The sequence below is a fragment of the Neofelis nebulosa genome, chromosome 11 (assembly GCF_028018385.1).
Source record: "Neofelis nebulosa isolate mNeoNeb1 chromosome 11, mNeoNeb1.pri, whole genome shotgun sequence".
Lineage (NCBI taxonomy): Eukaryota > Metazoa > Chordata > Mammalia > Carnivora > Felidae > Neofelis > Neofelis nebulosa.
Genome location: NC_080792.1, coordinates 29,523,270 through 29,544,213, shown reverse-complemented (window position 1 = coordinate 29,544,213; position 20,944 = coordinate 29,523,270). Strand labels below are relative to the sequence as shown.

At 44.5% G+C, this 20,944-nt stretch overlaps 1 protein-coding gene across 3 annotated transcripts in view; it reads left to right on the top strand.

The window, feature by feature from the left end:
* The window catches only part of SETBP1 (SET binding protein 1), a 377,368-nt gene that overhangs the window by 13,108 nt on the left and 343,316 nt on the right, over positions 1-20,944 (top strand). For all 3 annotated transcript variants that reach the window (XM_058692233.1, XM_058692235.1, XM_058692234.1), the window contains exon 2: positions 7,282-7,938. In XM_058692233.1, the coding sequence (XP_058548216.1) occupies positions 7,453-7,938 (486 nt within the window). In that variant the 5' untranslated portion in view covers positions 7,282-7,452. The remainder of the gene's footprint in view (positions 1-7,281; positions 7,939-20,944) is intronic.

The window sequence follows — 20,944 nt, the reverse complement described above, 5'->3', positions numbered from 1 at the left end:
AAGGGGGCTGGAGGAGGACCCTAGGTTCATGCCAAGTCTTTCAAATGGGAAAGGCCACTTCTGACTCCCCACCTAAATACCTTAGGTGACATAAAGAAAGATGAACACTGAATCACCTCCAAAACCAGTCAGATCGTGACTGGTTTAAATTCTCTTAAAAGAATTTGAGTAGGGGTTCTTATAGCATTAGGCCAGTGAACCTAGGTTAACATACATTAGCTTCCCTATCTGTAGTTAGGTGGGATCACATTCCATCCTTTTACACCCTTTGCCTTCTAAGATCAGAAACTCCTAATTTCTGTCAACTAGAAAAATTGGCAGTCATCCGGTCTACTGCATGGGCAACTTTAATAAGACAACTGAAGATAGTTTCCTCCCTACCATCATTATACATATCCTCAAAGTCTATGGCTTTCAGAAACCAAATGGAAAAGTCTGAAGGAGGGAGGTTTGAGAGGGGTGGAAGCAGGGCATTGACTTCTGGGCAGAGATGGCTCCTCAAGTTCAGCTCTGAGGTGGACACAAAGAGCCCTTGTCACAGTGCATATTGGGGATTTCAGCTCTTCAGAATTTCAAAGAATCTGGCAGAAGCAGCCCTCATAGTCCAGCAAAACAGTAGTAGGTAGATGTCTACTGTCAATGGTGTTCTAGTAAATGCTTAACACCCTGTTCTGCAGATTTGTTTTGAAGCCATTATTTGTGAAGTTTGCTAATTCCAGTGGTGTAAACACTCTTACCATAGCCAATTTTCAAACTACCAGCCTGACCCCATTGAATGTGGAGTTGGGAAGAGAGACATAGGATAGGCTCTCAGGATCCCCTTGAGGCTGCTCTCAGCACACCGCCATTACTGTTCAAGAGAAACTTAGATGATGAGATCATTGATAACAGCAGTAGCGCTGAGACGAGGATTTGATTGCCTTCCAGGTGGACTGAAGGTAGAGTCAAAAGCTGCCCGGTGCTTTTTCTGTAGATGAACACTACCTGGTATGACTCTCTTCTCCTTTACAGCATGAGCAAAGAGCAAGAACCAACAGGAGGCCTTAGAGGGGAAAACACCCAAATAAGGTAAAAGGAACAGTATCATGAAAATTATTTACTACAACTGCAAAATAAGAATTTCAGGAAGCTGCCAGACATCTGCAACAGGAAGAAGCATGACCGCCGGTGGGATAGGAGCACAAAGTCAAAGGAGGGAGTATGCAGAGATGAAAAACATCAGAATCAGCTGAAAGGAAGATGCATGAAGTAAAGAAAGCCTGCAGGGATCCAAACTGTGTAATAGCAGAATTAAAAATCTGCAATAGACAAAGGGAACACGGAAAATAGAATTAAGTTGGTATCATGGAGGGTAGTTTGGGGTTTGCTCTCCCACAATGCAAAATCAAGAAATAAAAACAGTAAGAGAGAAAATGAGGGAAATGGAGGACATAGATGGGAACGCTAAAGTGAGGATTACAGGAAAAACTGAGAGAGAAGCCAGAACCATTGAGTAGAAGAAATAGTTAAAGAGGTATGATCGCAGGGGATATTCCTGCCTCTATAGATCCAAAAGGCTCATCGTGTTGTAGGAAAAATAAAAGGAGAGGGATCTGCACTGTACTCATTTTGTCGTTCATAAAATTCTAATACAATGGAGGAAAGATCTTCAACTATAACAGCGTAAAACAAGTTGCCTACAAAGGAAACAAACCAGGCTGGCCTGCATTTTCTCTTCTGTTATTTCAAATGTTAGCAGACAGTCTACAGAGTTTTGAGGGGGAAATGTTTCTGGTCTGAGGATTGTGCTTTTACAGGTAAAGATGGAAGAAATGACTTATGGGGATTTGCAGGACACAGAGCTGAGGTGGGGCTGGGGGGCGGGCACAGAAGAGTTCTGTGAGAGGGGGAAGGTCAGGAATGAGGCAGGGGACTCTTGTATATTTGTAGATTGTTTGCCTTTAAGACCATATGGGGTGCATGTTTTTAATTTTTTTTAATAAAGAGCATGTGTAGTTCTATTAAAAAAAAAGATAATAGTCATAACCTAATAAGGTAGACCAGGAAGGCATTTGTTCCATCTTGCTGATGAGACATTGAGGCTGAAAGAGGACTTATGAGGGCTCCTACTTGACAGAACTAGGTACGGAATCCACATGTTTGACTCCTGTTAAATATGCCAAGGGCTCTGCCAGCTCCACCATATTGTCTCTTTGGAAGGCAACAGTCCAGCTGATGATGGCCTGCATGTGGGTGGTGCTGTGGGAGCAGAGCAAATGGGAGAGGTGGATGATGTTGGGAAACCCAGGCCGTGTTGGGTTGTTCATTTATTAATTCAGTCAACCAGCATTTCTTGAGTGTCCATTATGTGTTGGGCACAGTGCTAGGCATTGGGACTGCATGCATGAATAAAAATGCAACCTTTGTATATTCAGAGACTCAGAATAGTGATGTAAGGGAGAAATACCTTTAAACACAGAGTAATCGTGTTCATTGGTCAAGGCAGGAGGTAGGGGTAAGTACATACATTAGGCAAAGCCTAAGCCCATCAGAATCATCTGGAAGGCTTGGGGAAAGCGAGAGGGCTGGACCCCACCCTGGGAGCCCTGATTCAATAAGTGGGGCTCAAAAATTTGCATTTATGCTGCTATACTCTGGGATTAGTAAGAGTTTCCCAAGGCTTCAGGATTAGGAAAACTTCTTCCATCTTGCAGATTTGAACGGTAGAGAGGATGCGTTCCTTGGGACTCATTTGGGTTCTGAGACACATCTAGCCAACCAGGATTCCCCAGGTCCCTCAGAGAAATAATTCTGAAGGTCCACACTGTCTAATGTGGAGTGTCCTCGTAGGTCTGTGGCTGTGCAGGGTAAAATTAGAGTCTTGTGTCTGGAAGAGACCTTGTTCTATTCATTGCTGAGTTGAGTGTGGAGTAAAGGACTCAAAGCAGCCTCGCAAATAGTCACTGTAAAAGGGAGAGCCATGGGTAGAGGGCAAGTTCTTGGACTTCTCCCCCAGTGTTCTTTCCAAGTACATCACCACCCTTCTTGCCCCTCTGTTTCCGTGGGACCTGCTGGGCAGTTATTTCCTAAGCAAGTTTTATTACTCCTGTGCCCTGACACCAGGTCCTACAGGAAGCCACCAAAGAGTTAACTTTATTTGGACTAGGAGCCTGAGCCAAGTACAGAGTGTCCATTGTGCACCCGCCCCCTCTGGAGGAGTCGCTGACTGCTGGAATGTGACAAGGCAAAAGGTTTTCACCTTGCGTTGGCTTCTCTCCTCTGTGAGTGCACAAGTGGGTGCGTGTGCTCACGCTCACATGTTGGCAGGGGTACACCACAAGAGAACTCTCAGTTGTCTCCCAGACCCACCAAAAAAGTGAACGGTGAATTTGGGGTGGCAGGTATGTGCTGGGAGAAGGGAAAAGGAGAACAACAGCTTTGTGTGCTGGGGAAGTAAACAGACAGGTTAGGTTTCTTTGCTCTTCACTTTTGAAAGCTTCTTTATTTTTTAAGGTGAGGGGTGCATGTGGATATGGGGGGCTAGATTATAATCCTCAGCATAGGCAGTAAATTTCACAGAGGGCGCTTGGGCTGGCAGAGCTGCAGTCAAAGTAGTTGGAACCACAGGACTTTGAATAGCTGTCAGGGGGCTAATTCATTTTCATTCAGAAAGAACTTGAAGCCGTTCAAGTACCCAATCCTGCACCCGGTATTGAAGCAAATGTAAGGGTTGTACAACCACAGTCGGTCTTAGCCCGAGACTGAATTGCGATTGAGTAAAGAAAATAAGATTTGTGTGCTCGAAACAGCAAGAAGACGATGTAAGACTAGTATTTAGTGGCAAACTATACAGCGGGGTGCAGTGTAAGTCAGGCCAGGGAGTGAATGCTGTGGTCCAGAGTTTATAAAATGTTGCCATGAAGAAGTGAAGGCTTGGGCATGACCTTGAACTATGGGAAGGTTTGGGATCTGTGTGTTTGCTTGTTCATTCCTTCACGCGACAAACATTTGGAGAGGACCAGTTGTATGCCAGTCATTGCATGGGTCGGTAGAAGGCGATATAAGAAAAGATTCTATAAAAATACCAAGGTGGAGAGAATTCTGTGTTTGTAATGCCACAGTGGAGACTGGTTTGACTTGAAAAGGCAATGCAGGTTGGTGGCTAATGAGCCCTAAGACTGGATTCTTAAAGTGAGACCGGTACAGAAAATCTGGAAGTGATGTGTTCGTGAACATTGGGATGATTTGAAACTGTGTTACTGTTTGATCTCTGTTATTTACCATGTCATACTCAGACTGCCCTGGTTCGGGTCCTCATGCCACAAGAATTGAATTTTAGTTGAGCCTCCTTATGGTCCCCCTGCCTCTAATATCAGGTTCCATTAATTCACCCCTTACACTACATGCCAGAATTATCTTCCTAACTTTGATAGTGCCTCTTTCCTACTAACATCCCTTAAATGGCTTTCCATTACCTGTAAGATAAAATCTAGCCCATTAGCATAGCATTCAAGGGTGTCCTGTGATCTGTTTGTAACCTTTTATCTCCAGCTTTAACTCTCACCAGTCCCCATTTTGTGCCACATCTCCTGGCCAAGCGTCAACTTTCTCTTTCCTGAGCGTGACCCTCCTGCAGGCTCCTGCTTCAGGCCTCCCTGCATGCTGTTCCCTCTGTCTGCCATGTTTTCCTTCTTCCCACTCCACCTGTTGAAGCCCCTGAAGGTCAAAGCCATATTCTGTTCTCTCCTTGAAGCCTTCCTGTGTAGTTTCCCATCTGTTTCTCTGTACCTCACTGAAGCGGGAAACATTTTCTCTTCCCTTGTTTCTCTTCTTTACTATAGGACATATAAATATCTACTTTGTTGTAGTTGTTTTCCAAATCTCTCTTCAAGAATGTGAACTCTTTGAAGAAAGGGACTGTATTTCAGTTATCTTAGGATCTTGACTGGAGGAGTACTGAAAAATAAATTGTTGAATTTTCATTTTTTTGTGGACCTCTCACAACTTGAGTTTTAAGTTTCAAAATGTTGTCTTCAACATCAATTAATTAATGATTTATACCATTCAATATAAGGAACTCTGAAGGGAATTTTTTTTTAATTGGAGAGATTTTCTTAATAATATACCATTTCACACTACTATCCATTCCTCTAAAGTTAGATTTCATCTTCTTTTATCACAGCCCAGAACCTGCAATAGACATTCAAAGTTCCAGATGGATTTAGTTTAGTTTAGGAACGTTTAATGGAGAACATGGCTCACTTTTTTGCCCTAACACAAGAATAACTTTATAAGTACGTACCAGGGAATTAAATGTCACATTGAAGCTTCCTGCCAGAGGAAGCAAACCACTGAATACTACTGCCTTGTGAAAACATGGCTTGCAGTTTGGATGGACCTGGGGTACGAGCTGAGAAAGATCTACTGGACAATTGGTGCTTGACACACAGGGACACATTCTAAGGCATCTTGATGTCTCCTCAACAGCTAGTGTGGTACCCGACAACCAGTAAGAGGGGCCTCGATGAATGTTGACTTGAATATGACTTTTTAAAAATTATATAAAGTTTTAGGAAGGTAGATCAGTCTGGATGACACAAATAATCTTACAAGTAAAAGAAACTTCAAGTGTCACCTGGTCTAACTGCCCTCCCCTGCCCCTAAGTGGGGACTTTGTCCCTTCTATAGCCTGGGGCACAGGTGGCTGCCCAGTCTTCTTGTGACAGATTCAGTGAAGATGCTCTTGCTCTCACTAAGGCAGCCTCTTCTCTTCCAGAAATGCTGTGTTCCTTGGGTTTTCCCCTTAGAGGAAGCAGTTGTAAACATGTCTTTCTGCAGGGCTGAGCGATTTCCAGGAGCCGAGTATGCTCCTGGGCTTCTCTGGGGAGCAGAGAATGGCTGCCTTGCTGGCCAGCTTCCTCACACCACATCAGCCGAAAATGTACTGATTCCAGAGGGAGAAAAGACATGCCCGGTCTCCAGGCTTCATTTTTGGCTGTCCTCAATGTGTCTTTGCAGTTCTTAGGCATTTTCTGGCGGGCACATTTGCTGGTTACTACCTTGAATTGCTGGGCTCCAAGGTAGAAGGTGTGCAGTAATGTCTTCTGCTAGGAAACCCCAGCCCATTGAGCTATTTAAGGCTTGAGTGTGATCTCACCTACAGCCTAGGGATGGAAGAAGATAGTGTCTTGAAATTTTGTGTAGCCATGGGGCTCTCTGTTTTCTTTTGAGGATGAGCACTGCATTTCCTTTGGGGTCTTGAAAATGACGAGTCTGAAACTGGGAATAATGGGACATACAGTGAATAAGGGTGAGGAATAGTTTAGCTGGTCCTATGATGGTCTGAAGAGAACCTGACTGATGTTTCTGGTTTCCTCTGGAAGGAAGGCAGAATCAAAGACCCTGGGGGTAGGGAGTGGGGAGAGTCATTCCTGATACCTCCAAAGGCCTGTGAAATGCTCCTTCTCTCTTTTTCCCTTTTTTGTTGTCATGTAGACAGAATGCCACTTTATTTAAGGACCAGAAAGGGAATTAAAGCTGTCTCGAATGGCTATTTTTATCTAAATAATTGATAATGATTAAATATCTTTTGTGTGGACAGAAACATTTTTAGTGATTGTTTTGTATTAATCACAGCATTAGAAGTGATTTTCCACTGAACTCTTTATGTTTTCCTCTTTCAAGCCTGCATCTAAGCTTTGCATTTGTTTTAAGAAATAAAGCTAATTTTGTGTAATTGAAATAATTTACCATGGAAGATGATAAAGAAAGAATGGTCAGGAGGTTAGCTAAATGTCCTTCCAACCAGACAGCGGAGGGCGGCTCGGGGGTTGTGTTCAGCTTTGCAAACAGTTCTTCACATGTCAGAGGGAAGTGGTGCAAGAAGCCAGCCAAACGTGGTTCCCACAGACCTGCCTCAACACTTTAGACTTCCCTTTCGTCATGGTTGGTTTTGATGGTGACTCAGCTAGCTGTGGCTTCAGTATAAGAAACTTGTAACTTTGTATTGAACTGGAGTATCTTTATTCTTGGGCCCATAGCCAGAAAAATTAACCATTCAGTGAAGGGCTGTGTGTGTGTGTGTGTGTGTGTGTGTGTGTGTGGTTGTGTGTGTGTGTCTGCGTAATATAATCCAATATAATTCAATTTGGGGATGTGCATGTTCTGGTTTGGTTTTTTTTCCCATCTTTTTTTTTTTTTTCCCCTGATGCCATAGATTAGGGGGAAGGGGCTTCTAGAACTTGAGTTACTTTTGAGGTCATTTTCCTTCCTGCCATGACTAATTATCTCTCTGCTTCTCAGTTGCAGATCTGACCTCTTCTGAACACTTGGCCGTGTCTCCATTCCTGGGACTCTGAACCCAGCAGCTGGACCACTTTGTCCTTGGGATTTCGGGTGACCTCGCTTCTCACCTTTCCCTTTCCCCCTCTTCTCTCCCACCTCCTGAGAACTCCTGAAGACTGTAGGATTGTCATGGAGTCCAGGGAAATCTTAAGCACCTCCCGGCAAAGGGGGGACGAGTCGGAATTCCTGCCTGTCTCCTCAGCCAAGCCACCGACTGCTCCTGGCTGTGCAGGAGAATCTTTGCTTTCTGCTCCAGGACCTGGGAAGGGGATCCCAGTGGGCGGAGAACGCATGGAGCCAGAGGAGGAGGATGAACTGGGCTCAGGGCAGGATGTGGATTCCAACTCAAATGCAGACAGTGAGAAATGGGTTGCAGGAGATGGCCTGGAAGAACAGGAATTTTCTATCAAGGAGGCAAACTTTACAGAGGGGAGTCTGAAGCTGAAGATTCAGACCACCAAGCGGGCTAAGAAACCCCCAAAGAATCTGGAGAACTATATATGCCCCCCTGAGATCAAGATCACCATTAAGCAGTCTGGCGACCAGAAGGTGTCCCGTGCTGGGAAAAATAGCAAAGCCACGAAGGAGGAGGAAAGAAGCCACTCCAAAAAGAAGGTAGGGAGCCCCGTTTTGTAGGGTTTTTTGTTAATTCATTTTTGCCACCCCCCCCCCAGCTGTTAAAGGTCTGTTTGATTATTACTTATTTATTTTGGAATTATCAATCTCTTTGATGGAATACTTAACACCCTCCAGAAGAAATGCCTCTGATATCTTGGTACAGTGTCTAATTTATTATTATATCTTCTACCACATGAAAATCAACGGCTACTAGAATTATAATTCTGGAACATTTCTATTTATTGTGTAGCAGCCTCTTGGGTAGGTCAGACCTGGCTAAGCTGTGACAAAATTAGAGGGTTTTTTTCTTTTTTGGCTTTAATATTTGCATCTGTTATAGTTAAGCATGGGATATGGAGAGTTTTGGTCAATCAGAAGAGTCAAGAACCTTTATAACCTTCTTTTGGTTTCAACCACCATTGTTAAGCCTGTCTAAAATAGGCAAGTTAATCACTGGACTAAGGAAGTCACCTTCATAGTAATTTAGTCCAGTAGAAGGTGAGAGATCATTGCTCTGAAAGCCAGTGGTGAGCCCTGGAGCTCAAACTGGAGAAAGAAGAAGGGGCGGATAACTGACCTGAATCTTTGTCTAACACATCACAGATGTTTTGAGATTGGGTATTGACTGAACTTGGTTGGTTGTCACTTTCCTCCTACAGGCCTAACTGGTGGAAAGCAGCCCTCTAGGTGACTGGTGGTGGTATTTGGTTGGGAATGAATGGGGCCAGGTTTCATTGTAATTATATCACAGGGGGTTACAGTGACTTCCCTTCTTGGGTGGGGTATGGCACTCAGCTATAATAGCAGAGGACTGCCCTAGTCTCGAAAGCGTTCCAAAACTCTCTGGGGCTTGTAAATGCCTCTGAAAGGAGCTCCCTTTTTGACAGAGGTTTTGGGTTCAGGGTGGTAGGAGTTCATCAGAGTCTTTGTAACTTTCCCCCACATCTTATTTACTTGGGCTCTAGACATGATGGATTAGCTAAAAATAGCACAAGTGAATGACCCTCTCTCCATTATGGCTCAGAGATAATCTGTAGCATTTTTTTTACTAGTGGTTTTTGAGCTTTTCTGTAATCATTTTCAGTAGAACTGCTAGGACTCATGTTTTTTCATTGGTGTAAGCCTTGTGTCCTCCCTCACGCTAAGTGTTTGGGCTGATATATTGAATTTAAAATCCAAAGACCCGGATGAGGGGAGATTTTCTGGGTGACCAGTGCCTTCTGGTTTGCTCAGACTATCCCAGTTTTAAAACCAAAAGCCCTGAAGCCAGGTACCCCTTCAGTCTTGGGCAAGCCAGGACAGTTGGTCATCTTATTTTAACCTTTGGAATATAAAGTAATTTTTAGAAATCGGCTTGTTTTCACAGAGCACAGAGGTTGTGCTTTCCTTCCCCTGTCCCCATTACAAGTTGCAGTGATTTCTGGGGTTTCTGTCATAAAAGATTACCTAAGTGCTTTTGGAAACTTTTGAAATTCTTGCCAGAAAATGGAGCAGTTCACATTAGGCTCCACTTGGAAAGTGAGGCTTTGCTTTGGAGTTGGGTCTCTTCAGCTTTGAAAATGAGTATCTTTGTCTGTGGCCATTGAGATGGCCAGTTCTTTGTGCATTGTTGGATTTTTATGTGGGTGGGCAGTCTCAAAAACTGTGGTAACTGTTTTCCCTCCATCCCCATCACTGCCAGGGTTTGAGCAACAGCCCACAGTTTGGGGTGTGCGTACCCAAGTTCATTACCCTAGAAAGAGCTACGTTGTCCTGATCAGTTATGACCTTCCATAAAGCCACAGGAGTGTTCCCAAAGATAGTCCTCTGCCTCTTGGAATGCCCCAGAATAAAACTCTGGAATTTGTGACATGGGGATGATTTAGAAGCTGCAGTGTGCAGTGGACCTCCATTCTCATTTCTGAAATTCTCAGGCTGGTCATCATTAACCAAAAAGCTGGATGCCCTTTTTGTGCTTTATCGGAAAGAGAGGTGACATCACTTCTCCCAATGTGCGACACCCCAAGTGAGTGTTTCTAAGTCTCAGAAATTGGAAGGGAGGCAAAGGGAGGGGAAGGACTAAAATTCAGCTTACAGTGTTGTGTTATGCTGGTTATGCTGACACTGTAATGGGAGTATCTACAAAACTTTTAAATTGTTAGGGGCTTGCTTCATACTCTGCTTCTCCATCCGTCCTACATTTATTTATGCCTAGAGCGGTTACTTCCCAGAAACGAATGAATAAAGTTATCAGTACTGAGTCTTAATCACTTGATAGATGATGGAAACGTTCTCTGATCTCTATTGGATTAGAATGTTAACTCTCTTACTCTCCAGAGTTCCTGTTGTTTGGAAAAGAGGGAGTTAGTAAAAGCTGAAGTTGAGGTGGAGAGGTAGAAACCTTGCTTGCTGTTTCAGGGCCATGAACTTGCAGAATTTACTTATTTGTAGGAACGTGAAACATGTGATCAGTAACTTCGGATGGGGGAAAGGATGTGGCATTTGGTAAGCAACAGATCAGAGTCTGACTCTAAAATCCAGTCTTCTGGGTCTTTTTTTAAAAAGCAAACTCTACCCTCAATGTGGGGTTCAAACTCACAACCCTGAGATCGAGAGTCGCAAGCTCTACTTGACTGACCAGCCAGGTGCCCTGCCACCACCTTTTTTTTTTTTTAATAAGGCAAGCCACTCATTGGAGAAGTGTGCATGGAGTGGCCCCTGGAACTCGGGTCCTAGACTGGGAGCCAGGAGGGAGGCTCTGTTGACCTGATCCTTGAGTTGGTAGAGATGCCTACTTGGGGGTCACCTGAATATACGTGTTGGCTTAGAGCAGGGGTCGGCAAACTGTAGTCTGTGGGCCAAATCTTGCTCCTTCCCTGTTTTTATACAGCCCACAAGCAAAGAATGGTTGGAAAAAAATCAAACAAAGAATAATATTTTGTAACATGTGAAAATTGTTTGAAATTCAAATTTCAGTGTCCATAAATACAGTTTTATTGGAACGGAGCCACATCCATTTGTTTACATTTTGTCTATGACTGCTTTTGCACGAAGACGGCAGAGTGGAGTGGTTGTGACAGAGACTGTATGTCCCACAACGCTTAAACTGTGTACTATCTGGCCCTTTCCAAAAGGGAAAAAATTATGTAAATATACATATATATGTGTGTATATATATACATACATATGTACATATATACATTATTATTATTACTATTATTTGACGAGCCTTTTTTTAGGGAAAGGACATAGAGTTTCAGGATAACAAGGATTTTGTTTTGTTTTGTTATTAAGGATTTAGCCTCCAAACTTGGAGGCTGGGGGAAATTGGGTGTTACATCATTATGTGCTGACTTTTTTTTTTTTTGTAGACCAATTAATTTTGTTCAAGTCATTGTTTGACAGCCTTAGGCAAAGACAGCTTATATTGGGTCCCAAATGATTTTCTTTTTCATTGGTTTTTGTAAAAAGAATACTCCTTAGGATAATGATAGCGTTCCTTACATAACAGAGCTAGGTTTTTGCTAGGCTAATTGTATTTCAGTATGTTCTACTACTTTGGTGTGAAGACGTGTATGTGTGGCACCCTCAAGGGCTTTATTCCAAGACTGAAACCTAACACCAACCCTCCAAACCAGAGAGGCATTATAGAGGTTGAGGCAACATGGCCTCTAAAGTGGTAGGATGGTAAGGAGGGACCCATGAAGATGCTCCCCCACTGGCTCAAGTTTGCATGGATTCTTTCTAACCAGGGGACAGGTCACCTGTCTTCCATATGAAATTGAGATGGCAACTGAAGTGCTATATGGCAGTGGGTTTCTGATGAATGAATTTATGTGAGGTGTAAGAGTAGCATTTGGTGAGAAGTAGAGGCTGAGAAGAGAATTCTGAACATATTTCAGGGCCTCAGAACTGTGCTGTGGATGGACCTCCTTTGCAGATGATCTCATTAAAGAAAGGCAACTTGATCTTTACCATGGTACCGTCATTGTTGCATATTAGACTTACTCAGGCAAGTGATGAAATAACATAAACTTCATGTAGCTCCCTTCTAGGTCACTCAGTCAAAACAATAGAGAACATGAGACGGAGTTTCTAGAAGCAAATTCAAGTATAGCACATGAGCGTAGAATGTTCCAACAGTGACAAGTCTTTGAAAGGCTCGCAGCTGGGCAGAGCTTAGCAGCTCTCCTCTTTCCTGAGAACTTTTTGTGAGAATCAGGAACTCCTCTCCGGGTTCAACAGGATGAGAAGGACAGGGGACTTTTACCCAAGCTCCATTCAGTGACCCAGGCTAGGAGATGTGGGTGGCAATCTGTACCAACTGGCTCGGTGGCTTTGGATCTGGAGTATAACCTTGCTGAAGCCCCAGTTTCTTCATCTGCCAGATAGAGATGATGATTTCCACATTGTATAACTCAATGGAAGATTTTAGGAAAAATGGGTAACTTACAGAGCACACATCATGATAACCAGTTTGGATTTGTGGCAAGCCCTGTGCTAGCTGTTTTATATGTATTTACCTTCACTATTAGTCCTTGTAACAGTCCTGCCAGGCAGATACTACTTCTTCACAGATGAGGAAATTGAGGCTCATTTGCTTCCAAAGAGCAGGAACAGAAATGGGCAGGGTTGGTCTTTGAAGCCAGTTCTTCTGTACTCCAAAGCTAATGTTGTGTTCCAGTCCTGAAGTGGCCACACTCTAAAAGACTGCTGGAAGGTAAAGATTCTAAGCACTGGGACATTTCCTCTACACCTTCCAACATTAGTTAGGGTACAAGATCATAACCTGGTATATTGCCCTTAATTCTAAGTGTTCCAGGCTGTTTGAAGGAAAATTCAAATCCTCATGAGTTAAAGTCTTGTTCTTTTCCTTTGTTGTGCTTACAGATTTTTATTTGCCTTTAACCAAAATGCAACTTCTATTTCATTTGTTTGGATTTAGTTTTCCCTTTTCCCAGCTTCATCAAGAGAACCTGTTTCCTCCGATAGCAAGAACTTCAACCTCACATTTGTCATGTGCCTGCCGTGGTCCTGGAACCATGCTTGGGATTTGTCCTGGACAATCCCACCTATACCATCGTCATGTGTCTATGGAAAAACCTCAGTATTCTTCTCTGAACACTGCTAACCCTCTCTTAGGAAGTTCAACGGGTCATGCACTCATTTGCCCATTCTTTAAATAGCACCTTCTTTGTGCCGAACGCACAAAGTATGGATGTAGATGGGAAGCGAGGTTAGCATCAGATTGCAAGGAATGATGAATGTCAAATAAATAAATGGGTTTGTATTTAATTCTGTAAGCAATGGGAATGCTCAGTGGGCTTTGAACTGGGGAAAGGGAAGGCTTGGGGGCCCAGGGAATATAATGAAAGTGATGCAGAGCAAAGAACCTTAAAAGGGGAGTCTTTAGGTAATACAGCTGTCAGTGATGAGGCCTGTACTAGGGTTCTCCATTTTTCCATAGGGTGTTAAGGGGCACATTTCTCTCTTGACTCTCTGTGGTTGTAGCAGTTTGGCACATCAGATAGTTGGGAGGGGGTGCTGGGCAGGAGAAAAAGTTAGCTCAGAATGCCTGATGTCTGGCTGCTGTACCCATCATCTCCTCCATGGTGGTGGTGGCCCTGGGCATCCAGCAGAGAGCCTTCCACCTTCTTTGTGGCTCAGGTGTCCTTCCCTTCCCATCATTTGGCCCAGCAGCCTCTCTGGTCACTCCTACATGCATCCCTGGGTTTGCCCTCCCTTCTTCTGGGGGGTGAGAATGTGGTGTTTTCAACTCCTGAGAGTATGAGCTTCTTCCCCCACAGCACCCTCAACCTGATAAGAGAACAGGTCTCACCAGCTTTTCTTTGCAAGAGGCTGACTTTCCCTCTTGTTTAGTTTTATGTTTTCTCGCTATAGATTTTTTTTAAAGCAGCACATTCCTATTTATTCATCAGTGTGCTTGAAAATTTTGTTTCCTGATAGGTTTCTTTCTCCCTTGTTATTTTATAGCTAGAGCTGCCTGAAAGGTGGTAAATGACCTTCTCCACAAAGTATTTGTCTTCATGGGGCAGCAAGTAACGTTTGACATCTGGCTGGAGCTGAAGGTGTGGGGATAGAACACTGGACTTGGGGACGGGAGCCCTGGGCACTAGCTCTGTCTCTGTCACTAGCAGAGACTAATTTCAGCAATATTGCTTCACCTTCCTGGGTCTCAGTTTCTGCATGTTTAAAAAAAAAAAAAAAGGATGAACTAAAAACAGCTTTTGACCTCTGCAGCCTTATGTCTGTTCTAAAAACTGGAAACTTTAAGAACCATTCTGCTAGATGGGGCAAGTCTTTCTCTTTAACAAAACTAGTTACTATAAACAAAATTTTTGACCTCTCTTTGGACCCACTGTTCCATCATCAGATTGTTTCCTTTCTGCCCCAATGTCAAAAGGCCCACAATTGTGGGAGCAAGCGTCAGAGTTGAGTTTAAAAAGTGGTGAGATTTATCAAACTTGTGTTCCATGACGATATTCTGGGAAAGTTTGGTTCTTTCTTCCCTTTCTTGTATTTTTTTTTCTTCTGTATTTGGGATTCTCTAGGGGTTTTAAGCACCATGCTGGCTCTTTTCCTCTTGGTTTTGATATTCCCTTGGTAGTCAGTTTGACTTTGGACTTCTCCAAGGAATATTCTTTGGTGAACTCCATACTTTTGAAGATAACCTGGCAGAGTAATGAAGCAGGGAAACTGTGTTCTATTCCAGTGGAGAGCCCTTCATTCCCTGAAGTGAGGAATAAGGGATCTGTTAGCAAGAGTCCATGCCCTGAGAGTGAATTGGAAGTCAGATCCCCTGTGTTCTGGACTGGGTTCTCACTGTCTTTGGAGGAAGAGACCTTGGGCTCTGTATCCCCTCAGGCACATTACTTAACCTCTTGAGACTGTGTCCTGATTGTGTGAAAATCAGGGATGATACCAGCACCTTCTTGTTAGTGTCTTGAGGCGATGGAGGGGCCTGTGGGCACTTAGCACAACCCCTCACTCAGTGTGCATTATTCTGATTGCTGTGCTAGCATCCAGCACATTTGGGCCACCCACAGGACCATCCTCCGTGCAGGCACAGCTGACCCACAGTGACTTGCAGTGGTGCTGGGCTCCTGGGGGTGTGGGTTGTCTCAGAAGCCTCTGTTTCTCTAGGCTCCTTCTGCTTTCATATTGCTATGGGCTGTGTTGAATTGTGTTCGTGGACGGCAGTGCTGCTGTCTCATTTCTGATGCCTGCACAAGCATCAACTAGTATCACTGGTGGGTTGGTTTCTTTCCTTTTTTATTTATTTATTTATTTATTTATTTATTTATTTATTTGGTGGTGGTGAGGATTGCTATGGGGATTTATTTAGAGATGGTTCAAAGGTCTTTTATCTCTGTGGTCATTTATCTGCCAAACCAGGATTGCTGCTGAGCTCAAAGCTTGACTCAAAATGAAAGTGTTAAAGCCGTGTCATAAGAACGACCAGTTGGGGTTTAGTGGGCGCTGCCTTCTCCCCTGGCCACGTTGTCAGCATTTGCAGAATCTCCCTCTTCTCCATCATTGCAATTTCACATCCTCAAAAAGTTCTCTCAGAGCTGCATTTCCGGTTGATCTTCGATGACATGGCCTTTTTTATTTTTAATAAAAGGTGAGAGAAACAATCCCTTTTTGCTCTGCTCTACCCCCTCCTTTGATTTTTCTGATTCTTGCAACTTTAAGTTCAAACGTCCTGCCTTCAAAGCACTCCCATGCAGGATGTCCCAGGCATCTCAGGATGACCCCCGCCTGCCTTGCTTGTGCATGAGACACGAGTGGCTTTGGTCAGGAAGTCATTGGGCCTGGATGAGGGCATAGGCCGAGAGCAAAGGGATGTGGCAGGGAGGTTTTCAGAGCCTGGGTCCCAGGCCTTGGTTCAGGCTCCTGACTGCATTATATATAGAAAACAGCACAAGCCAATGAAGTCTTGTGTTATGGGGTGGGAGGGTTGTTTATTGACAGTAAGCTAAAAATTCAATGTTATAATTTGCATATGGCCTAATTGCTTTGAAGAAGGGGTTTCAACTTGGATGGTCTTCAGGGTAACCTCAATTGGAAGGTGGCCATGGAGACTCTGGGAACCACCCCCACCCCCAAAGAGGAACCAGTGGCCAGAGGGATAGGCTGCCAGTGGGGAGGGCAAAAATTCAGTGGAGCCAGTTTCCCGGGAGGCATACAGACAGACATAGCATGCAAACACCCACATGGATTCACAGTTGCACCCAGCATGTACAAGAGTCTGAATTATATGTCCTGGCTGGTGAAGCAGCGAGCCCTCTGTGCAAGCTGAGGCTGCTGTCTGAGCATGTCAGAACGTGGCAGTCAGAGCTCTGCGTTGTGGGCAGGTTTGGACTACAGAACTTCGAGGGCTCCTTCTAGCTTTCCATGGTATTCCAGGGGATCTTGCCCTATGAAGGCAAGGGGCCTCCCTGTATACTTTGAATGTGCATTTCTCTCTGGAGTCCCAGGTTTTTATTTATTTATTTTTTTTCCTCTCTGCCTACCCCTCCCTCCCTGGGCCAACTTCTCTCACCTCCCCACCAGCCTGTGACCTCACCAGGGGAAACAATGGAGGCCTTTATTTACTCTGAAATGTCCAAGCAGTTCCCATCTTGCTACCTGGCCCGTGAGGCCATTTGATAATCATCATTAGTATCAAATGCAGGTCGCTTCGGTGTATTTTCTAGACCTTGTTTATTATGTTTTTCCCCAGACCTTCTTCTTTGCCTCCCACAAGTTTCTGGCCAGCCTCACAGTGGGGGATCAGAAGTAGGGAAGGAGGAGAAAATTCTTGAAGAGAGACAGACTGACAGCAGTCAGACAGACTGACCTCAAGGTGTGCCACATGCCTTGCCATTAAGAAGTATTCATTTGCAAATATGAATGTGCCCAAGAGCGTGGGCAGCTTTTTATGCTAGGCCAGTTGGTTCATTGGCTTAGTGTTGTGAATGAGAACACAGCTCAGGAGTTGCAGTGTTTTGCCTGACAGACTGGACCTCCAGAGAACCACCCTAAGGGAGTTGCTTCTTCTTATGGCTTCTTATAGCAGTACAGCCAAAGGGAATCTATTTTTAACCTATGATGGGAATTTCCATTTTTTCATCCCTGTCTTTTTTAGGGAGCAAGGAGGTGAAAACCAATGAATTTGGGTGTGTGGCTCTTCCCTGTACCATCAGGCTCCTAAAGTCCCTGTCTGCCCACTGGATTGCTGACATTGAATGGGTGGTGGGTTAGCATCAGGCTGGGGTTTGGATGCTGGTGGGTCATGGAGGAAATAAAGATTGGGAGATCCAGAAAGGGTCTGAGACTAGGGATTAAATCCATCAAGGGCATAGGCTGGACTTTGGCAGCAGCTCAGGGAACAGGGGAAGGCTGACCACAGCAGTTGTAGGTCAGAAGAAAAGAAGGGGTCCACAGTTGGGTCACACTTCCAGAATCATGAAATTCACTGAGAGTGAGTATTTTCATTTAGCACCTCTACTAAACAGACAAAAGATACCTTCCAAAATCCCTCGTGGACAGTTATCTGTCATTTGGCAGCTGCTCAGTGGCCCTCAGGGAGGAGACTTGGTACTTTCTGAGGCAGCCCTGGATTTAGGAGAACTCTTTTTTTTTTACGTTGCGCTGAAGTCATCCTTTTAAAGCTCAAATATTTCCAGTTCCTGAAACTGTTCCTTGGAGTCCATGATTTCCTGGTGCCGAACCACCTTGGTTCCTATGCTACGGATGCTGGTTTGTCATTGTTTCTCCTAAAAGGCAAAGATGAGGAGGTGGGTACTCAGAGAACAGAGTACAGGACCCAGGCCTGGAAGGTGGTCTGGCCTTACACAGCACCAGGGGATTGTGACCTCCCCTGCTCTAAGCACACCACCTCTATTAACAGGACTCTGGGCTGTCCCAACTTTTTGGCAGCTTCAGAATTGTTAGTATGCACTGAACTCAAGGTCAAGGAAACTCTCCAATTTAGTTTTGCCTTATGCTACTCTTGCTGGTCTAAATGATCACATCCTACATTCAGTGGATAGTTTGGACCAAAATTCAGGTGTTTGCATTATCCTTATTCTCATCTCTTTGTGCAGAGTTCTAGGCAGAGATATGAATCAACTGCTAGTCAAACAGTCTCATCTGGGTCTGTGGACTACACAGAAGGCACAGAAATAAGGTGGCTCTGAAATGTAGATGGCCATCTCACTCAGAATCCCTCTTCCCTGCTTTCTCTGGTGGGATATCTCTAGATGGGTCCACCAACTACGAACATGCTTTCTCATTTACATAATGGTCTTCTTGGTTCTAACAGAAAGGGTTGTTAAAAGTGTGCTGTCAGAAGCAGGTTATTTTCTTCTCAGTTACTGCGTAAGCTCTCTGAGGACAGGTGTTATATATGTTAATATAATATTCACTTATTTTATTTCCCCAGCCTGGATGTTAAACAAGTTCATGTTCACTGTGTGCCAATGAAGGTAATTCTGTGGAAGACACTCTTTTCTATCAAAACACCTTCTCCCTAGTTAGCCCTGTGTATTTTGCATTGGTTCCTTAGAAACATCTTAAATCTTTCATCATGCTGCCTTTTTTTGTGCACTCATCCAGATACACCGTAGCAGAGCTGAGACATCTAAATTCTACACGAATCTACAGAATTGTATGGTGTGCTCAGCATAAGTGCTGTGTGGGGTATAGAAAGACCTTTATTAGAAAGAATCGATCTCAGGGCATTTAGGGAAAAACCCAGGGCAGTGTGCATAACCAACTGTCAAAATACGTGTTCCAGATAGTGCCTAGTATGAAAAATTGGTAGCAACCATCACACCTGACCAGCACCTTTACACAGTGTTCACATCTGCCCAACTGTTGCCTCTTTCCAGTTTGTTCCTTAGGCTAGTTCAGTGAAGTAGCTGTTGTTCTTCCGTGTTTTAGAGACTTAGGAAGGGACTTGGAAAGCTTTTAAATGGCTTGCTCTGAAATCACAGGTAATTATGGGGTGGGGGACCTCACACCCTCCTCAGACCCTCAGGTCTCATGGTTTCCAGCAGTGAGAAGCAATCATTGAAAGATGCACTCTAGCGGGTCCTGCTGAGATATCCTCCAGGAGAGAATCACTGAGTCTTGTGCCATCCACCTGCTTGCTGCTGCTGCACACCCGTGGACTAGCCTGTGGGGGAACCTGGGCATTGTGGCATCTTCCCAGAGACTCACAGCCCCTTTCTCAACTGCCCACAGTCATCTCCCCACTGAAAGACACTCAGCAGGGCACCCCAGCAGTGAGGTGTGGTAGACAGTGATGGCTGGCAACACAGCACAGGGCTGTGGGATAATAGGCTCGCTGTGACTTAATCTAGAAGCTATTGACAGTGTACTCTAAAGTGTCCCGGTTTAGACCGAAAATGTGGGATTCACAAAGAGCCCCTCCAAAACAGGACTCCAGGAGCTCTGTCTGGTCTGAGAAATGAAGGGAGGGTGGCTACCCCACACCAGGGATTCTGGGTCCGAACCCCCGTTCCGCCCTTAATGAATGAATCCTTGTTTCCTCATACTTAAAAGGGATTAGTACTGTCTCTCTTCCTTCCACATCACTTTGAAGATAATCTGAACAAATGGTTCTGAAATGTTAAAAGTGCAGTGGAAATATGAGGTGCTCTTCTGTGCAACTGCCCCGCAGTCGATTTCTAACAAACTATAGTCTCTAATTAAACTTTTTCCATGGCTTCCTCCAGTATCCCCTCAGCGCCTGGCCTCTTTCTTCCCCTGCTTTGAATAAAGCCCCCAGACGTGGCTGTGATGAACAGCAGCTGCGGGTTGGAAGCGGTCAGCAGCCTAGTCCAGATACCCGCCACATGGTGTAATTGCCCTTTGTGAAATTCCGGGGTGAGAGGTCAGCCCTCTTTGCCCATCTTTGTCACTTCTCAGTCATCTGTATCCTGGTGGCAGTTGTGTTATCCCAGTATCCTTCCCCTACCCCCCTCCTCCACCCCCCTTCTCCTGGAGCCCAGGAAAAAACCATCTGCTGAGTTGGCTTTCAGAAGATTTTTTTTTTTAAATACCAATTTCCCTTTGTTCCGAGGCAACCTCCAATCAGAGCTGGGGTCTGCTGGGTTTGGCGAAAGGCTGGTATTGTGTTTCGTGCTCCCGGAGGAAAGGTTGTCCACTTGCTTTTCTTTTTGATTCGATTCCCTGCCATTCTGCAGGAGAATCAGGGGTTGCAGCTGCTGCTGTCAGCTGTAAATAGGGAACCCCCTTGTTTAAGAACCTACACGTTAATCCTTTGGCAGGGGGAGGAAAAAAAACAAAAAAACAATAACAAAACAGAGAAAAACATTAAAACCAACGCTAACAAAAGTCTTTCTTCCTGTTCTGTCTCATCCCCTAAGTCACACAAGATCCTACTAGTTGCTTAATCTCACAAGAACTTGCTGGCTCTAAGGTTTTCTTGAAGTGTCTTTGGTGTCTAGCCTCTTATGTTTTCTGATTTCTTGCTGAAGAATATGAACTGCCCATTAGAAGCATAGGAGAACCATTTTTCATGGAAAACCTGAATCACAGAGAAAGGCTGTGCAGGCTGCTTTCTTGGTCATAACAACGTCTACTGTTTTGGTGCTTAGAGTAGTTAGGAACTTGGCCAAGTGTTTGACACATATTGTTTACTAAATCCTCCCCACAATCACAGTGGAGATGTTATTATCCCCATTTTCCAGATGTATAAGATGAGGCTCAGACACCTCCAGTTACTTGCCTCAGGTCTCAGAGTCAGGAAGCTGTGATCCCAGCATGTCCACCCTCTGAGCTCCAAGGCCCATGGCAGCTCACAAGGTGCTCAGACGGACTGAACTTAGCATGGACATCAGAGGTCCTCACCTTCAGAGCTTGCCTTCTAGAACACCTGTGGGTGAGGTGCTTTCTCAATGCTTCCATTTCTCTGCCTGTAAAACTGGAACCACAATAGCTAGATGCCAGGGAACCCAGAGAGAGTTGGGCAAGTCTTGTGAAAGCTTTG